The sequence below is a fragment of the Oncorhynchus masou genome, chromosome 27, assembly GCF_036934945.1.
Source record: "Oncorhynchus masou masou isolate Uvic2021 chromosome 27, UVic_Omas_1.1, whole genome shotgun sequence".
Taxonomy (NCBI): Eukaryota; Metazoa; Chordata; class Actinopteri; order Salmoniformes; family Salmonidae; genus Oncorhynchus; species Oncorhynchus masou.
In genome coordinates, this window is record NC_088238.1 from 43,771,108 (window position 1) to 43,789,912 (window position 18,805).

At 43.2% G+C, this 18,805-nt stretch overlaps 1 protein-coding gene across 1 annotated transcript in view; it reads right to left on the reverse strand.

Annotated features, from left to right (window-relative positions):
* The window catches only part of dnah2 (dynein, axonemal, heavy chain 2), a 232,309-nt gene that overhangs the window by 19,338 nt on the left and 194,166 nt on the right, over nucleotides 1-18,805 (reverse strand). The window contains 8 exon segments of the mRNA XM_064939126.1: nucleotides 3-147; nucleotides 4,295-4,428; nucleotides 4,557-4,856; nucleotides 13,181-13,247; nucleotides 13,508-13,656; nucleotides 13,883-14,005; nucleotides 17,506-17,670; nucleotides 17,899-18,015. Of these exon segments, the coding sequence (XP_064795198.1) occupies nucleotides 3-147; nucleotides 4,295-4,428; nucleotides 4,557-4,856; nucleotides 13,181-13,247; nucleotides 13,508-13,656; nucleotides 13,883-14,005; nucleotides 17,506-17,670; nucleotides 17,899-18,015 (1,200 nt within the window).

The following is an 18,805-nucleotide window of genomic DNA, read 5'->3' on the forward strand; positions in this document are numbered from 1 at the left end:
ACCTCTCTGGCCGTGTCGATCTTGATCTCAGTCAGTTCGCTGGTCTCCAGTTGTTCTGAGACCTCTGTGGCCGTCACTTTAGATGTCTGCAGGGTGTTCACCAGCTGAACATCATCCAGGAGAGAACCCGTTGCCTCGTTCAACAGCCTGCAATACATACATTTTTTTTTTTTTTTTAACTTTTTCTAGCAGTGATGGTTGCCAGCACTTTTCTGAAGAAGGCTTTAATTGGGAAGATCATTCTACTGTATATGGTTGTTTCTTTTTTATTTAAATGCACGTATTGTAAATAATTCTGAATAAAATAACGGAAATAATAAAATGATTAGAACATGACTAAAATGTCATGTGGAAATTGTAGATAGGACATTAACAGACAGTTGGGTCATTCTAATAAAGTAGTGTAGTATGTAGTAGTGTAGTATGTAGTGTAGTATGTAGTAGTGTACCTTTTTTTCTATCTAGAGTGTATGATGAGTGCATGATGTAGTGTAGTATGTATAGTAGTGTAGTATTTAGTAGTGTGTATAGTAGTGTAGTATGTAGTAATGTAGTATGTATAGTAGTGTAGTATGTATAGTAGTGTAGTATGTGGTAGTATGTATAGTAGTGTAGTATGTATAGTAGTGTAGTGTGTATAGTAATGGAGTATGTAGTAGTATAGTAGTGTAGTATGTAGTAGTGTAGTGTGTATAGTGTGTATCTCCAAGCATCGCGCCGACAGAAACAAACACCTTTCTGGTAAGAAGAGGGGTGGGGGTGTATGCCTTATGGCTAACGAGGCATGGTGCGATGAAAGAAACATACAGGAACTCAAATCCTTCGGTTCACCTGATTTAGAATTCCTCACAATCAAATGTAGACCGCATTATCTACCAAGAGAATTCTCTTCGATTATAATCACAGCAGTATATATCCCCCCCCCAAGCAGACACATCGATGGCTCTGAACGAACTTTATTTAACTCTTTGCAAACTGGAAACCATTTATCCGGAGGCTGCATTCATTGTTGTGGGGGATTTTAACAAGGCTAATCTGAAAACAAGACTCCCTAAATTTTATCAGCATATCGATTGCGCAACCAGGGGTGGAAAAACCTTGGATCATTGTTACTCTAACTTCCGCGACGCATATAAGGCCCTGCCCCGCCCCCCTTTCGGAAAAGCTGACCACGACTCCATTTTGCTGATACCTGCCTACAGACAAAAATTTAAAAAAGAAGCTCCCACGCTGAGGTCTGTCCAACGCTGGTCCGACCAAGCTGACTCCACACTCCAAGACTGCTTCCATCACATGGACTGGGACATGTTTCGTATTGCGTCAGATAACAACATTGACGAATACGCTGATTCGGTGTGAGTTCATTAGAACGTGCATTGAAGATGTCGTTCCCATAGCAACGATTAAAACATTCCCTAACCAGAAACCGTGGATTGATGGCAGCATTCGCGTGAAACTGAAAGCACGAACCACTGCTTTCAATCAGGGCAAGGTGTCTGGTAACATGACTGAATACAAACAGTGCAGCTATTCCCTCCGTAAGGCTATCAAACAAGCTAAGCGTCAGTACAGAGACAAAGTAGAATCTCAATTCAACGGCTCAGACACAAGAGGCATGTGGCAGGGTCTACAGTCAATCACGGACTACAGGAAGAAATCCAGCCCAGTCACGGACCAGGATGTCTTGCTCCCAGGCAGACTAAATAACTTTTTTGCCCGCTTTGAGGACAATACAGTGCCACTGACACGGCCTGCAACGGAAACATGTGGTCTCTCCTTCACTGCAGCCGAGGTGAGTAAAACGTTTAAACGTGTTAACCCTCGCAAGGCTGCAGGCCCAGACGGCATCCCCAGCCGCGCCCTCAGAGCATGCGCAGACCAGCTGGCTGGTGTGTTTACGGACATATTCAATCAATCCCTATACCAGTCTGCTGTTCCCACATGCTTCAAGAGGGCCACCATTGTTCCTGTTCCCAAGAAAGCTAAGGTAACTGAGCTAAACGACTACCGCCCCGTGGCACTCACTTCCGTCATCATGAAGTGCTTTGAGAGACTAGTCAAGGACCATATCACCTCCACCCTACCTGACACCCTAGACCCACTCCAATTTGCTTACCGCCCAAATAGGTCCACAGACGATGCAATCTCAACCACACTGCACACTGCCCTAACCCATCTGGACAAGAGGAATACCTATGTGAGAATGCTGTTCATTGACTACAGCTCGGCATTCAACACCATAGTCCTCTCCAAGCTCGTCATCAAGCTCGAGACCCTGGGTCTCGACCCCGCCCTGTGCAACTGGGTACTGGACTTCCTGACGGGCCGCCCCCAGGTGGTGAGGGTAGGTAACAACATCTCCTCCCCGCTGATCCTCAACACTGGGGCCCCACAAGGGTGCGTTCTGAGCCCTCTCCTGTACTCCCTGTTCACCCACGACTGCGTGGCCACGCACGCCTCCAACTCAATCATCAAGTTTGCGGACGACACAACAGTGGTAGGCTTGATTACCAACAATGATGAGACGGCCTACAGGGAGGAGGTGAGGGCCCTCGGAGTGTGGTGTAACCTCACACTCAACGTCAACAAAACTAAGGAGATGATTGTGGACTTCAGGAAACAGCAGAGGGAACACCCCCCTATCCACATCGATGGAACAGTAGTGGAGAGAGTAGCAAGTTTTAAGTTCCTCGGCATACACATCTCAGACAAACTGAATTGGTCCACTCACACAGACAGCATCGTGAAGAAGGCGCAGCAGCGCCTCTTCAACCTCAGGAGGCTGAAGAAATTCAGCTTGTCACGAAAAGCACTCACAAACTTCTACAGATGCACAATCGAGAGCATCCTGGCGGGCTGTATCACCACCTGGTACAGCAACTGCTCCGCCCTCAACCGTAAGGCTCTCCAGAGGGTAGTGAGGTCTGCACAACGCATCACCGGGGGCAAACTACCTGCCCTCCAGGACACCTACACCACACCCGATGTTACAGGAAGGCCATAAAGATCATCAAGGACATCAACCACCCGAGCCACTGCCTGTTCACCCCGCTATCATCCAGAAGGCGAGGTCAGTACAGGTGCATCAAAGCTGGGACCGAGAGACTGAAAAACAGCTTCTATCTCAAGGCCATCAGACTGTTAAACAGACACCACTAACATTGAGTGGCTGCTGCCAACACACTGACACTGACTCAACTCCAGCCACTTTAATAATGGGAATTGATGGGAAATGATGTAAATATATCACTAGCCACTTTAAACAATGCTACCTTATATGATGTTACTTACCCTACATTATTCTTCTCATATGCATACGTATATACTGTACTCTATATCATCGACTGCATCCTTATGTAATACATGTATCACTAGCCACTTTAACTATGCCACTTTGTTTACATACTCATCTCATATGTATATACTGTACCCGATACCATCTACTGTATCTTGCCTATGCTGCTCTGTACCATCACTCATTCATATATCCTTATGTACATATTCTTTATCCCCTTACACTGTGTATAAGACAGTAGTTTAGGAATTGTTAGTTAGATTACTTGTTGGTTATTACTGCATTGTCGGAACTAGAAGCACAAGCATTTCGCTACACTCGCATTAACATCTGCTAACCATGTGTATGTGACAAGTAGAATTTGATTTGATTTAGTAGTGTAGTATGTATAATAATGTAGTATGTAGTAGTGTATGTATAGTAGTGTAGTATGTAGTAGTGTAGTATGTATAGTAGTGTAGTGTGTATAGTAATGTAGTATACAGTAGTGTAGTATGTATAGTAGTGTAGTACGTTGTAGTGTGTATAGTAGTATAGTAGGGTAGTATGTAGTAATGTAGTATGTAGTAGTGTAGTATGTATAGTAGTGTAGTGTGTATAGTAATGTAGTATACAGTAGTGTAGTATGTATAGTAGTGTAGTACGTTGTAGTGTGTATAGTAGTGTAGTATGTATAGTAATGTAGTGTAGTATGTATAGTAGTGTAGTATGTGGTAGTATGTATAGTAATGTTGTATGTGGTAGTGTAGTGTGTGTATAGTAATGTAGTATAGTAATGTAGTATAGTAATGTAGTATGTAGTAGTGTAGTAGTGTGGTATGAGGTGGCAGTTGGCCTAGCGGTTAAGAGCGTTGGGCCGAAAGGTCGCTGGTACGAATCCACGAGCCGACTAGGTGAAAAATCTGTCGATGTGCCCTTGAGCAAGGCACTCAACCCTAATTGCTCCTGTAAGTTGCTCTGGATAGGAGCGTCTGCTAAATGACTCAAATGTAAATGTACCTGAGGATCTCGTCCTCCAGCTCCTGTAGTTTCCTCTTGCCAGAGGCGATGTTGATGACTAGAGAGTCTTTCTGCTCCTCTAACTCTGGACGCTCCTTCCTCACCACGATCCCCAGGAGCTGAGCCTCCAGGCCCTGGCATATATACACAAGGTTCAAAATATATACACACACGCGATGTGGACATGTCGAAACACTCATCTGCATTCACAGATTACGCATACAAATGCAAAGATTACACACACTCAAACACATGTGCCGACCTGCTCCTTGACAGCAAAATTGACGATGGTGGTCTTGGTGGAGATCTCGGGGGTGTAGTGAGGGTTGGACAGCTTGGTGGTGATGTAGAATCTGAACTCTGGGCTGTACTCCACCTCTTTATCACCTAACTTCATCAGGAGCCTTCCACCGACGTGTGTGAGAGACTTGTTGAGGATGGGGGCCAGCGAGGGATCCAGTTCCTCCTGGACGTTCTGCAGCAGAACTGGAGAACCAAACTGGACCGCATTCTCCAAGATACGCAGGAAGTCTGGCATCTGAAGGTCTATCGCTTTCAGACCCTGAGAGGGAGAAGGCGAGAGAAAGAAAGAGAAAGAGGGAGAGACCAAGACAAATAAACAAACAAAACAAAAGCAAATACTAGTGATGGAAAGCATGAAAGCAAAATGAGAGATGAGAAAGAGAGCGAAGACAGTCCAGTGAATGAGAGAAGAAAAAGCAAACAGCCTGGCCAGACAGAGGAGTAGACATTGTTTCACGCCTGCAGCGCTGAGCGATCAGCGCTTTTTGAGGTTGGTTCGGTTTCACTTTTGGTTCGGTCATTTAAAAAATAATCATTATTTCTATGCATCCCCTCTTGATCCTGCATTCTTCTTTCCCTTACGAAGCAGGTGTAAAAGGAACACAGACTGGACAAGCAATCACGCAATGGATTATGGAGTGTGGGGCGGCAGGGTAGCCTAGTGGTTTAGAGCGTTGGACTAGTAACCGGAAGGTTGCAAGTTCGAATCCCCGAGCTGACAAGGTACAAATCTGTTGTTCTGCCCCTGAACAGGCAGTTAACCCACTGTTCCTAGGCCATCATTGAAAATAAGAATTTGTTCTTAACTGACTTGCCTAGTAAAATAAAAGGTAAAATAAAGGTAAAATTAAAAAAAAAAAAATTAAATGGATTATGGAGGTTGTAGTTAATTATCACATTTCCGACGCTAAACTATGTAGAACATTGGCCTGTTGGAAGCTACAACTTCCTACTACATCACACAGTTCGGGCCTGTTCTGATTTATCTCAAGAGAAACTGCAGCGCACCGTATGCATTGAGCTCACAAAAGAAAAAAAGAAATTCAACTAATTGAACCCACTCGATCAATTAGTTGTTTAAAAAAACAAAAAAATCTGTGACATTTTGATTAATGGCTCAGCACTACACGTCTGTTACCGTTGCTAAAGCCATTGCCCAATTGTCCCCAAATGTCAGCGTTTTGGATGTATTATAGGAGTGCATTGGAGTAGAGTGGTGCTGATGAGACTAGGCTAAAAGCAGCTGGAGAGAGGAGTGAAAGGTCAGAGAGGGAGAGAAAGAGAGAGGGAGGGAGGGAGGGTGGGTGGGTCCTGGACATACACAACTGTTCAAAAGTTTGGAGTCACGAAGAAATGTCCTTGTTTTTGAAAGAAAAGCATAAATTGATCAGAAATACAGTGTAGACATTGTTAATGTTGTAAATGACTATTGTAGCTGGAAACAGCTGATTTTTTATGGAATATATAAATAGGCGAACAGAGGCCCATTATCAGCAACCATCACTCCTGTGTTCCACTGGAACGTTGTGTTAGCTCATCCAAGTTTATCATTTTAAAAGGCTAATGTATCAACTCGTCAGTCTATTCTTGTTCTGAGAAATTAAGTCTATTCCATGCGAGAAATTGCCAAGAAACTGAAGATCTCGTGCAACGCTGTGTACTACTCCCTTCACAGAACAGCGCAAACTGGCTCTAACCAGAATAGAAAGAGGAGTGGGATGCCCCAGTGCACAACTGAGCAAGAAGACAAGTGTCTAGTTTGAGAAACAGACCCCTCAAGTCCTCAACTGGCAGCTTCATTAAATAGTACATGCAAAACACCAGACTCTAGTTAACAGTGAAGAGGCTGCTCTGGGATGCTGGCCTTCAACGTGAGAGTTAAGTGTTATTTACTATTAGTTTATATGCGGAGCATCTACAGACGACTAGTTAGTTCAAACTGTATGTCTATGTAACAGTGTAGCTTCCGTCCCTCTCCTCACCCCAACCTGGCCTCAAACCAGGGACCCCTGCCGACATCAACAACAGTCACCCACGAAGCATCGTTACCCATCGGGCCACAAAAGCCGCGGCCCTTGCAGAGCAAGGGGAACAACTACTTCAAGGTCTCAGAGCGAGTGACGTCACCGATTGAAACGCCATTAGCGCGCACCCTGCTAACTAGCTAGCCATTTCACATCAGTTACATCTAGACACCTTAAAGTTTGTGTGTTAGTCAAGGAGTGCTTCGTTTGGGGAAGTCACTCAACAAAGGGACCTGAGGGGGGATGGTGTCTGAGTTTTATGTTCATATGTATTAATACAGGTGGCACGACAAGCTCCAGCACGGCAGGACGTTTTTCTTTTGGGCTTTGTATGACAGCAACAATTTGATCTAAAATAAGAAATGCCACATAGTGACCGAGCACAGAGTAGACCAGGTGGAATAAAGATTGTCAGCTGGAACTGTAATGACTTAGGTCATGTCGTGAAACGAGCTACGTTTTTTTCTCATCTTAAATCACTTCTTCAGAGAACCTCATATTAAACGCTCCGCTCAGGCCAAGCTACGAGTCGGCTGAATCGGTCAGATATACCAGTCTAACTTTGATGCAAAAGCGAGAGGGGTAGCAAAGGAAAAACAAGTGTTATTGTGACTTTAACTGTACGTTAGATCCTCTTTTACATAAACAACTCTTAGATAAACAACTATCAAGGTCACTTCAACAATCAGATGCCAGTGCCTGTCTAAATACATTGTTGACAAACCTTAACATTTTTGATATTTGGAGACTGACGCACCCAACATATAGGGATTATTTTTTATTTTCATCAGTTCAAAAATCATATTCAAGAATTGACTATTTTTTGTTAAGACTCCAAATTAATTTCAGCAGCTGCGTCGGTTACACATCACCCTATTCTAATTGCGGACCACTCTCCTCTGTCCATGGTGCTGAAACGCTACACTATGTCGACAGGTCGGCGACTGTGGCGCTTAGACGCATACCTGTTGAACGATGAGGCTTTTTGTCAGTATTTGAAGGAGCAGATTGACTTTTTCCTCGGAGCTAACGACTCGGGGGATGTTGACGACTCCACCCTTTGGGAATCCCTAAAGGCTGTGATTAGAGGTTACAGTATTTATTATACATCAGAAAGGAAGAAACGCGCCAATAGTAGGCTGAGAAAAATTGAAAGAGAGTTAGGGGAACAGGAGAACGTTTTTAGGACGAATTTCTCGAATACAGTCCTTGAGAAGTTCACAAAGTTGAAATACGAATACAATTACCTTCCTTTCGAAACGGGTGGGCTCTTTACTTGCTAGAACGCAACAAAGTTATGTTGAACTGGGTGACAAACCACATAAATTATTAGCAAGACAGCTAAGGCATGTACAGGCATCTCGAGCTATTCACAAATAAAAGACAAGAAGGGTAAAATAGTAACAGATCCGCAGGATATTAATAAATGCGTTGCACAGTTTTACTCAGAGCTATACCAATCAAAATGCGATGCTACTGATCCACAAACTATGGAACGCTTTCTCGCTGAATGTGAACTTCCTAAACTAGACAGGGGGGCAGCTGCTGCACTCGATGCAGGGATAACTTTAGAGGAAATTAACACTGCGATAGCACAATTTCCAAACAGCAAGGCCCCTGGGCCCGATGGATATGTAATAGAATTCTATAAGAAGTACTGCGCCAGTCTAGCTCCACTTATGTTGCGAATGTTTAAACAATCCAAAGAAAATGCCAAACTCCCGCAAACACTGTGAGGCTACAATAGCACTGATCTTGGAAAAAATATAAGAGATTCCATGGAGATGTCGCCTTAACGCCCCGTGTCGTTACTCCCCATAGAAAGTAAGGTGTTGACAAAGATATTTGCAAACCGATTGAAAAAATATATTTCTGACATCATACACCCTGACCAGACATATTTTTATCCCGGGCCAACATATATACTACAATTTGAGACGTAATGTAACATGATCATAAAGTTGAAAATAAAGTCTGGAGCATTTCGGGTTTGGAAAGGAATGTATTGATTGGATAATAATTATTTATGCACACCCAATGGCGTCCGTGGTAACCAATCAGGAAATGTCGCAGTCATTCCGCTTGTTCAAGGGCTGCCGACAGGGGTGCCCTATTTCGCCTGCTCTCTTCGCTGTAGCCATGGAACCCCTTGCAACTCGCATTCGGGGCATGTTCCGATATAGCTTCTGTTAAAATAAGACAGGCAGCACAAAATGTCCCTGTATGCTGACGATGTTCTTTTATTTTTATCCAAGCCTAAAACTTCTATTCCCCCCTTACTTATTAACTTGATAAATACATTCGGCTCCTTCTCTGGCTACAAGATAAACTGGCAAAAAAGCGAATTGATGCCGATATCACGGCCTGTGGATATGCAATTTCTGCAATCTACCCCATTTAGAACAGTGATGGACAAGTTCACAAGCCTTGGCATTGTAGTGACAAGAGACCTTGATCAGCTATTGAAAGTGAATTGGGACATGAACATTTATCAACTTAAACAAAATATAGATTTTAGGCAGATGTTTCCCATCTCCTTGGTATAAATGCTATTAAAATGGTTGTCCTACCCAGGTTTCTTTACCTCTTCAAATGTCTACCCAATTTCAAACCACAAAGCTATTTTAAGAAACTGGATTCAATAGTAACTCCATTTTTATGGGATAACAAGGCAGCCAGAATCTCAAAGAAGCATTTATGCAAGTACAAGATAGAGGGGGGCTTTGGCCTTCCTCACTTTAAACTGTATTATTGGGCTGCTAATCTGAACATTGTGTCTTTCTGGAGGGAAAGTTTACCTGAGATGCGACAGAATGATATGCCTGCATGGTTTTTGAACAGCAGGCCTCCTGTCAACGTTCCTCACTCCCTGCACTTGTTAATAGTCCATCATATGTGAAAAAAGCCACTTGTGACTCTAATCCAGTCATTTGTCATACTCTTAGGATATGTAAACAGATTAGGTATTTTCTTAACATACCCACTGTTTACATAGACAGCCCAATTTGCCTGAGTCATGCTTTCCACCCTGCATTGGATGATATGGTGTTTTCACAGTGGAGGGAGAAGGGCCTCAGAACAATATTGGTCATTTATACATTGATGGTCAGTTTGCTTCATTTCAAAAATTTCAGGGAAAGTTCAACATGCCAACAACACATTTTTTCAGATACCTCCAAATCAGGAATTTCTTAAGGACACAAATCCAACAGTATGGCATTAAGCCAAATAATCCCACAATAGATAGCCTGATCCTTGTCTAACCCCATTCAAAAGGGTCAGTCTCTAGACTGTATGATGTGCTACAGGCCCACATAGAATTATCCAGAGTAACTATTAAAAGGGCTTGGGAACAAGAACTTGGGTCAGAAATCTCAGATGAGGACTGGGTAGAAGCTCTCAGGAATATAAACCACAGTTCAGTGAATGCCAGACACAACCTTGTACAGTTTAAGGTGATACACAGGTTACATTACTCAAAAGTGAAACTGCATAAAATATTCCCGGACACCTGTGTGAGAGGTGCATGCAGGTTGAGGGGACGTTGACCCACTTATTTCGGACATGTCCTAAGTTACATGCTTACTGGGCTCTCTTTTGTGATGACTCATCTAAAGCCTTTGATAGAGTTATAGCCCCTGTCTCTCTTTGTACTCTATTAGCCAAAAGGATGATATTGCAATTTTGGAAATTGGAGACTGTACCTACCTTTGAAATGTGGTTACGAGATTTAGAGAATGTAATACATATGGAAGAATTCGATACAATACCTACAATAGAAGTCCATTGTTTTACAAAATATTGCAGCCGATACTGGATAAATGGTCCCATCCCGCTTCATAACTGGGTTGATGATCTGCTGCTACTCTGTGCTGTACTCCACTCAATATTTATTTTTGGCTTAACTACACTGCTTGTAATGACTATATGCTGTCTTCTTATACATGTACCACCTAATAGGATGTGGTTTTATTTTGTGTATGTGTAAATTAAGTTTTTTGTTTTGTCCTCTAAATTGGCCATCCCATTCAACAGTACAATGAATGTCAATGTTTGTATTGCTGTCCTTTTTAATACATTTTGTAATGGAAAAAATAAACATATTATAAAAAATGTAAAAAAACTGTCAACATCAAATTGATCAGAAATATAGTGTAATTTCAACGGACCAAAAATGTGCTTTTCTTTCAAAAACAAGGACATTTCTAAGTAACCCCAAACTTTTGAACGGTAGTGTACATAAGAAGTGAAATTGGCCAGATAAGAGAGGAGAAGAAAGGAAAGGTAGTCCTGGCCAGACGTGGGTGAAAATTGGTGTCGTCTGTCTTGTCTGAGAGTGGCAGAAAAAAAGGCCTTGTGACCCACAGACTGGTCTAGACTGAGAAAAACAGAAGGGGTGCCTGAGTCACTCTCTCTTCCCCATCACTCACTCTTAGGTTAACTACACACACCTGCCTATTCTCTCTCTGTTTCTTTCAAACACACACACACACACACAAAAGGTGCCTTTTGAAGAAATGGACTGTTTTTTACTGAGGTTACCTTACTGACGAGAGGGCCAAACTGCCTCTTAAAATACCAAAAGGAGCGAGGGAACACATACAACAAGTATCTGAAGAAAGGAGGAGAGAAACCACAGAGATGGGGAGTAAAAAAATATGTTGTTAACTTCCTCGTTCACCTGGGTCACTGTGTGTGTGTGTGTGTGTGTGTGTGTGTGTGTGTGTGTGTGTGTGTGTGTGTGTGTTTGCGAGAGGGCGTGTGTGTCTCTGTGCTGAGAGGATCTTATTTAATGAAGGAAGCCTACTGGTCCTAACTAAAAGCATTCAACTGTCAAAACCTGTCTCAAATGTGTTTTGTTGATGGGATTACAGTGGAGAATCTGGCTCCTTGAGGGGATATTCTATTTAAACATAATTTAACTCGGCAAGTCAGTTAAGAACAAATTCTTATTTACAACGACGGTCTACCAAAAGGCCTCCTGGGGGGACGGGGGCTGTGATTCAAAATAAAAACAATTAAATAAAAACATAGGACAAAATGAGACAACACTGCATAAAGACAGACCTAAGACATCAACATAGCATGGTAGCAACACAACATGACAACAACATGGTAGCAACACAACATGGCAGCAGCACAACATGGTAGCAGCACAAAACATGGTACAAACATTATTGGGCAAATACAACAGCACAAAGGGCAAGACAATAGAGACAACAATACGCAAAGCACCCACAACTGTCAGTAAGAGTGTCCAAGATTGAGTCTTTGAATGAAGAGATTGAGATAAAACTGTCCAGTTTGAGTGTTTGTTGCAGCTCGTTCCAGTCGCTAGCTGCAGCGAACTGAAAAGACAAGGGACCCAGGGATATGTGTGCTTTGGGGACCTTTAACAGAATGTGACTGGCAGAATGGGTGTTGTATGTGGAGGGATGAGGGCTGCAGTAGGGGTCTTGCGACAGGTATACAGAGATGACCAGTTTACAGAAGAGTATAGAGTGCAGTGATGTGTCCTATAAAGAGCATTGGTAGCAAATCTGATGGCCTCTAGCTGCTTGAGAACTCTCTCTCTCTCTATATATATATATATATCTATCTATCTATCTATCTATCTATCTAGAAAGCAGAGACAGGTTAAAATGGTTGTGGACAGGCTTGGCAATGATAGGGGCAGCAACCTTAAAGAAGAAAGGGTCTATTAGAAGGGGTGGGAGATGAGGACATTGCCCAGCAACAGCCCCAAAACATCACTGCTCTAGAGGAGATCTGCATGGTGGAATGGGCCAAAATACCAGCAACAGTGTGTGAAAACCTTGTGAAGACTTACAGAAAACATTTGACCTCTGTCATTGCCAACAAAGGGTATATAACAAAGTATTGAGATAAACTTTTGTTATTGACCAAATACTTATTTTCCACCATAATTTGCAAATAAATTCATTAAAAATCCTACAATGTGATTTTCTGGATTTTTTTCTTCTCATTTTGTCTGTCATAGTTGAAGTGTACCTATGATGAAAATTACAGGCCTCTATCATCTTTTTAAGTGGGAGAACTTGCACAATTGGTGGCTGACAAAATACTTTTGTCGTTGCTCATCCATATATTTATATGTACATACTCTTAACCCATCCCTGTCCTTATTTGTGTGTATAAGGCAGTTGTTGTGGAATTGTTCGATGACTTGTTAGATATTACTGCACTGTCAAAACGAGAAGCACAAGCTTTTCGCTACACTCGCATTAACATCTGCTAACCTCGTGCACGTGACCAAGGACATTTGATTTGATATTGTACATGTTATGCTTCATGTTTTCAGTGACCTTGTGACCTTCCAACACTGTAAGTATAGTAAAGGTCAAGGGTTAGGAGAGAAAGAGCTTTGACCAAGAAAGCGACATCTATTCATGGAATGCGTCGACAAACACACAATGCAGCGAGTACGAGGTCAATAACCATGGAAGTAGACAGTGGCAGAGAGAAATGTGAGAGCGAGGAGAGAGAAGGTGTGTGTGTGGTAGAGAGACAGACATAATTTGCACAAAGCAGGTCTCACCCTCTTCATCTCCATATTTTTGATCCACTTCAGGGCTTGGCCTTGTGGGTCCACCATCAGCGGCCATCTTGGGAAAAACAAAGAGAAGCAATACGTTCACATCATCAAGCTAGACAGTAGCCACAACACCCAAATTCTAGTACGTCTTCATAGCCTCATCCGTGAGGTCTGTGAGACTGAGATAGGTGTAATCTTTGTTTGATTCAACTGAGCGGTTTTATCTCGTTTAGACTACTGAAGTAATATTATCAATATGAAACTAAGCACTAAGCAAAGACGGAGAGAACTGAATGACGATACTGGATGTGTGTGTGTGGTTTGTCTGACCGGTTGCCGCGGGTGACAATGACGCCGTTTTCAGTGGAGAAGGCATCGGAGGGCAGACCCTGGATGTTCCAGTCCCTTACGGCCGTGGGCTTGGACAGGAACACAGCGAAACTAAAACCTGGAGAACACGGCACCTCCAACTCACGCACCTGATGGAGAAGAGAGTGAGGGAGAGGCAAGAGAGAGAGAGTGAGGGAGAGAGAGGAATGTGTGTGTGTGAGAGAGAGAGAGAGAGAGAGAGAGAGAGAGAGAGAGAGAGAGAGAGAGAGAGACATGAAGGTAACAGTGAATAATATATACACATAAGTACATTTCCACCTACCGGTGTAGTGTGACAGAGTGGAGGGAAATCCAGACAGTGACCTTGTCACTCACCTGTTTCATCCAGATAGAGACCAGCTGGTCTCTGTAGTTGGATAGGAAAGGCCCCATGTAGGAGAGGAAGGCTGCAGCCAGCAGACAGTCTCCTACCAGAAAACCCATGTTCATCTCCAAACCCTGAGACACACACACACACACATCTCCAGGTCACACTCGTGGACGTGACCATCAAAACAAAGAAAGATGAAGGAGAAAAGCTACCGGACAACTTTAATGATAAGAAATTATCATTCTAATCTTCTGACCAAATGACTCTTTGAAAGTTGACTCAGACACACTACTGGGTTTGTACCGATTAATTGGGCCGATTTCAAGTTTTCATAACAATCGGTAATCTGCATTTTTGGACACCGATTGTGGCCGATTAAATTGCACTCCACGAGGAGACTGCGTGTCAGGCTGACTACCTGTTACCCGAGTGCAACAAGAAGCCAAGGTAAGGTGCTCGCTCGCATTAAACTTACCTTGTAAAAAAAAAATCTAAACATAATCTTAAAATCAATCTTAACATAATCACTAGTTATCTACACATGGTTGATGATATTACTAGTTCATCTAGCTTGTCCTGCGTTGCATATAATCGATGCGGTGCCTGTTAATTTCTCATCGAATCACAGCCTACTTCAACTTCGCCAAACGGGTGATGATTTAACAAGCGCATTCGCAAAAAAAGCACTGTCGTTGCCCCAATATGTACCTAACCATAAACACCAATGCCTTTCTTTAAAATCCATAGACTAGTATATATTTTTAAACCTGTATATTTAGTTAATATTACCTGCTAACATTAATTTATTTTAACTAGGGAAATTGTGTCACTTCTCTTGCGTTCAGTGCAAGCAGAGTCAGGGTATATGCAGCAGTTTGGGCCGCCTGGCTTATTGCGAACTGTATGAAGACCATTTCTTCCTAACAAAGACCGTAATTAATTTGCCAGAATTGTTCATAATCATGACATAACATTGAAGGTTGTGCAATGTAACAGCAAAATCTAGACTTAACTTCTTCGATATAGGGGGCACTCTTAATTTTTGGATAAAAAAACGTTCCCGTTTTATACAAGATATTTTGTCACGAAAAGATGCTAGACTATGCATATAATTGACAGCTTTGGAAAGAAAACGCTCTGACGTTTCCAAAACGGCAAAGATATTGTCTGTGAGTGCCCCAGAACTAATGCTACAGGCGAAACCAAGATGAAATTTCATACAGGAAATGCCCAAGATTTTGAATGCGCTGTGTTCCAATGTCTCCTTACATGGCTGTGAATGCGCCAGGAATGAGCCTACACTTTCTGTCATTTCCCCAAGGTGTCTGCAGCATTGTGACATATTTGTAGGCATATCATTGGAAGATTGACCATAAGAGACTACATTTACCAGGTGTCCGCTTGGGGTCTTCCGTCGAAATGATTGCGCAATCTCCAGCTGCGTCCACTTTTCCATTAGGTTCAGAGGAGAAAGGCAACTGCCACGAATGATTTATCATCGAATAGATATGTGAAAAACACCTTGAGGATTGATTCTAAACAACGTTTGCCATGTTTCTGTTGATATTATGGAGTTAATTTGGGAAAAAGTTTGGCGTTGTAATGACTGAATTTTCGGGAGGTTTTCTAAGCCAAACGTGATGAACAAAACGGAGCGATTTCTCCTACACAAATAATCTTTTTGGAAAAACTGAACATTTGCTATCTAACTGAGAGTCTCCTCATTGAAAACATCCAAAGTTCTTCAAAGGTAAATGATTTTATTTGAATGCTTTTCTTGTTTTTGTGAAAATGTTGCCTGCTGAATGCTAGGCTTAATGCTATGCTAGCTATCAATACTCTTACACAAATGCTTGTGTTGCTATGGTTGAAATTATAGTTTCCGGATTTGACCATATTAATGACCCAAGGCTCATATTTCTGTGTGTTATTATGTTATAATTAAGTCTATGATTTGATCTTTGATAGAGCAGCCTGACTGAGCGGTGGTAGGCAGCAGCAGGCTCGTAAGCATTCATTCAAAAGCACTTTCCTGCATTTGCCAGCAGCTCTTCGCTGTGCTTCAAGCATTGAGCTGCTTATGACTTCAAGCCTATCAACTCACGAGATGAGGCTGGTGTAACCGAAGTAAAATGGCTAGCTAGCTAGCGGGGTGCCCAGAGTAGTGACCAGAGCATGGAGGCGCTACCGGGGGACAGGCCAGTACATAAGAAGACGTGGAGGAGGCCGTAGGAGGGCAACAACCCAGCAGCAGGACCGCTACCTCCGCCTTTGTGCAAGGAGGAACAGGAGGAGCACTGCCAGAGCCCTGCAAAATGACCTCCAGCAGGCCACAAATGTGCATGTGTCTGCTCAAACGGTCAGAAACAGACTTCATGAGGTTGGTATGAGGGCCCGACGTCCACAGGTGGGGGTTATGCTTACAGCCCAACACCGTGCAGGACGTGTGGCATTTACCAGAGAACACCAAGATTGGCAAATTCGCCACTGGTGCCCTGTGCTCTTCACAGATGAAAGCAGGTTCCCACTGAGCACATGTGACAGACGTGACAGAGTCTGAAGACGCCGTTGAGAATGTTCTGCTGCCTGCAACATCCTCCAGCATGACCGGTTTGGCGGTGGGTCAGTCATGGTGTGGGGTGGCATTTCTTTGGGGGGCCGCACAGACTGTCCAGGAGTTGGCGGATGCTTTAGTCCAGGTCTGGGAGGAGATCCCTCAGGAGACCATCCGCCACCTCATCAGGAGCATGCCCAGGCATTGTAGGGATGTCATACAGGCACGTGGAGGCCACACATACTACTGAGCCTCATTTTGACTTGTTTTAAGGACATTACATCAAAGTTGGATCAGCCTGTAGTGTGGTTTTCCACTTTAATTTTGAGTGCGACTCCAAATCCAGACCTCCATGGGTTGCTAAATTTGATTTCCATTGATAATTTGTGTGTGATTTTGTTGTCAGCACATTCAACTATGTAAAGAAAAAAGTATTTAATAAGAATATATCAGTCATTCAGATCTAGGATGTGTTATTTTAGTGTTCCCTTTATTTTTTGAGCAGTGTATATATAAGAACATCCAATAGTCAAAGGTATATGAAATACAAATATAGAGAGAAATCGTCCTATAATTCCTATAATAACTACAACCTAAAACTTCTTACCTGGGAATATTGAAGACTCATGTTAAAAGGAACCACCAGCTTTCATATGTTCTCATGTTCTGAGCAAGGAACTTAAACGTTAGCCTTTTTACATGGCACATATTGCACTTTTACTTTCTTCTCCAACACTTTGTTTTTGCATTATTTATACCAAATTGAACATTTCATTATTTGTTTGAGGCTAATTTGAGGATTTTATTGATGTATTATATTAAGTTAAAATAAAAGTGTTCATTCAGTATTTTTGTAATTGCCATTATTACAAATAAATAAATACAATTTTAAAATTGTCCGATTAATCGGTATCGGCATTTTTTTTGGTCCTCCAATAATCGGTATCGGCGTTGAAAAATCATAATCGGTCGCCTCTAGTGTGAACGCTGTGTGATGAGTTGCGTGTGTGATGAGTTGCGTGTGCGATAGTGTGTTTTAGCTGGCTGTGTGAGCTCAATAAGAGGGGGTCGTACCACCACAGTCTCCTCCCAGCGGATTCTCTCTCCAGCCAGTCCAGACACCAGTTTCCCGGCCCGGTCCAGTTTGACCTCCATGTCCTCTGACTTCCTCCTCAACTCCTCCTTCTGAGCCAGCTTCTCATCATACTGCCTCTTCAACAGGTCCAGCTTCTCCCCTACCTACACACACACACACAAAATACAGCACACAGATTCACACGCAACTAGATTCATTCTTACTATTCTCACTTCCAAAAAGCACCCGAGTACCAATGAGAAACACAAACACTCACACAGACTCATTGACACTCCAGAAACGCATCAGCTATAGTGAGTATTTCCCAGGTCTCTTCTGCCTCCTCACCACCCCTGTACAGTAGCTCTCTGAGTTGGTGTGCGTGTGTGTACCTCAATGAGTTTCGCCTGGGCCTCTGCCAGGGAAGCCTGTTTCTCTGCCAGCTGGGACATGGCCCCGTTCAGCCTGGCTCTCTTAGGCTCCACCACCCTGAAGATACGACCATACACCTGAGTGAGTGAGTGAGAGAGAGAGAGAGAGAGTGAGAGACCCTGTTCACAAAAATGGTTTGCTCCTACAGACAGTGTGTCACGTGGCTTTGGCTTGGTATATAAAGCAGGCAGACAGGCATTCAGTTACTGTTTCATTGAACGTTAGAATGGGCAAAATAAGTGACCTAAGCGGCTTTGAGCGTGGTATGACTGTTGGTGCCAGGCGCGCCAGATCTCAGAAACGGACGGCCTACTGGGCTTTTCACACACGACAGTGTCTAGGGTTTATCAAGAATGGTTGTGTCAAACAAAAAACATCCAGTTAGTGGCAGTTCTGTGGGCGAAAAACTGCTCATAGATGAGAGGTCGAAGGAGAATGGCAAGAGTCATGCAAGCTAACAGGCGGACAACTAACAGACAAATAACGTCGCAGTACAACAGTGTTGTGCAGAACGGCGTCTCGGAACTCAGAACTCGTCGCTCCTTGTCACAGATGGGATGTTGCAGCAGACGACCACACCGGGTTCCACTCCTATCAGCTGAAAACTAGAAGAGGCAGCTCCAGTGGGCACGCCATCACCAACACTGGACAACTGAGGAGCGGAAAAACATTACCTGGTCTGACAAATCCTGGTTCCTGTTGCGTCATGCTGACGGCAGAGTCAGGATTTGGCGTAAGCAGCATGAGTCAATGACCCCATTCTGCCTGGTGTCAACCGTACAGGCTGGTGAAGGTGATGTAACTGTGTGGGGAATGTTTTCCTGGCACATGTTAGGTCCCTTGATACTAATTGAGCAAAGTTTCCAT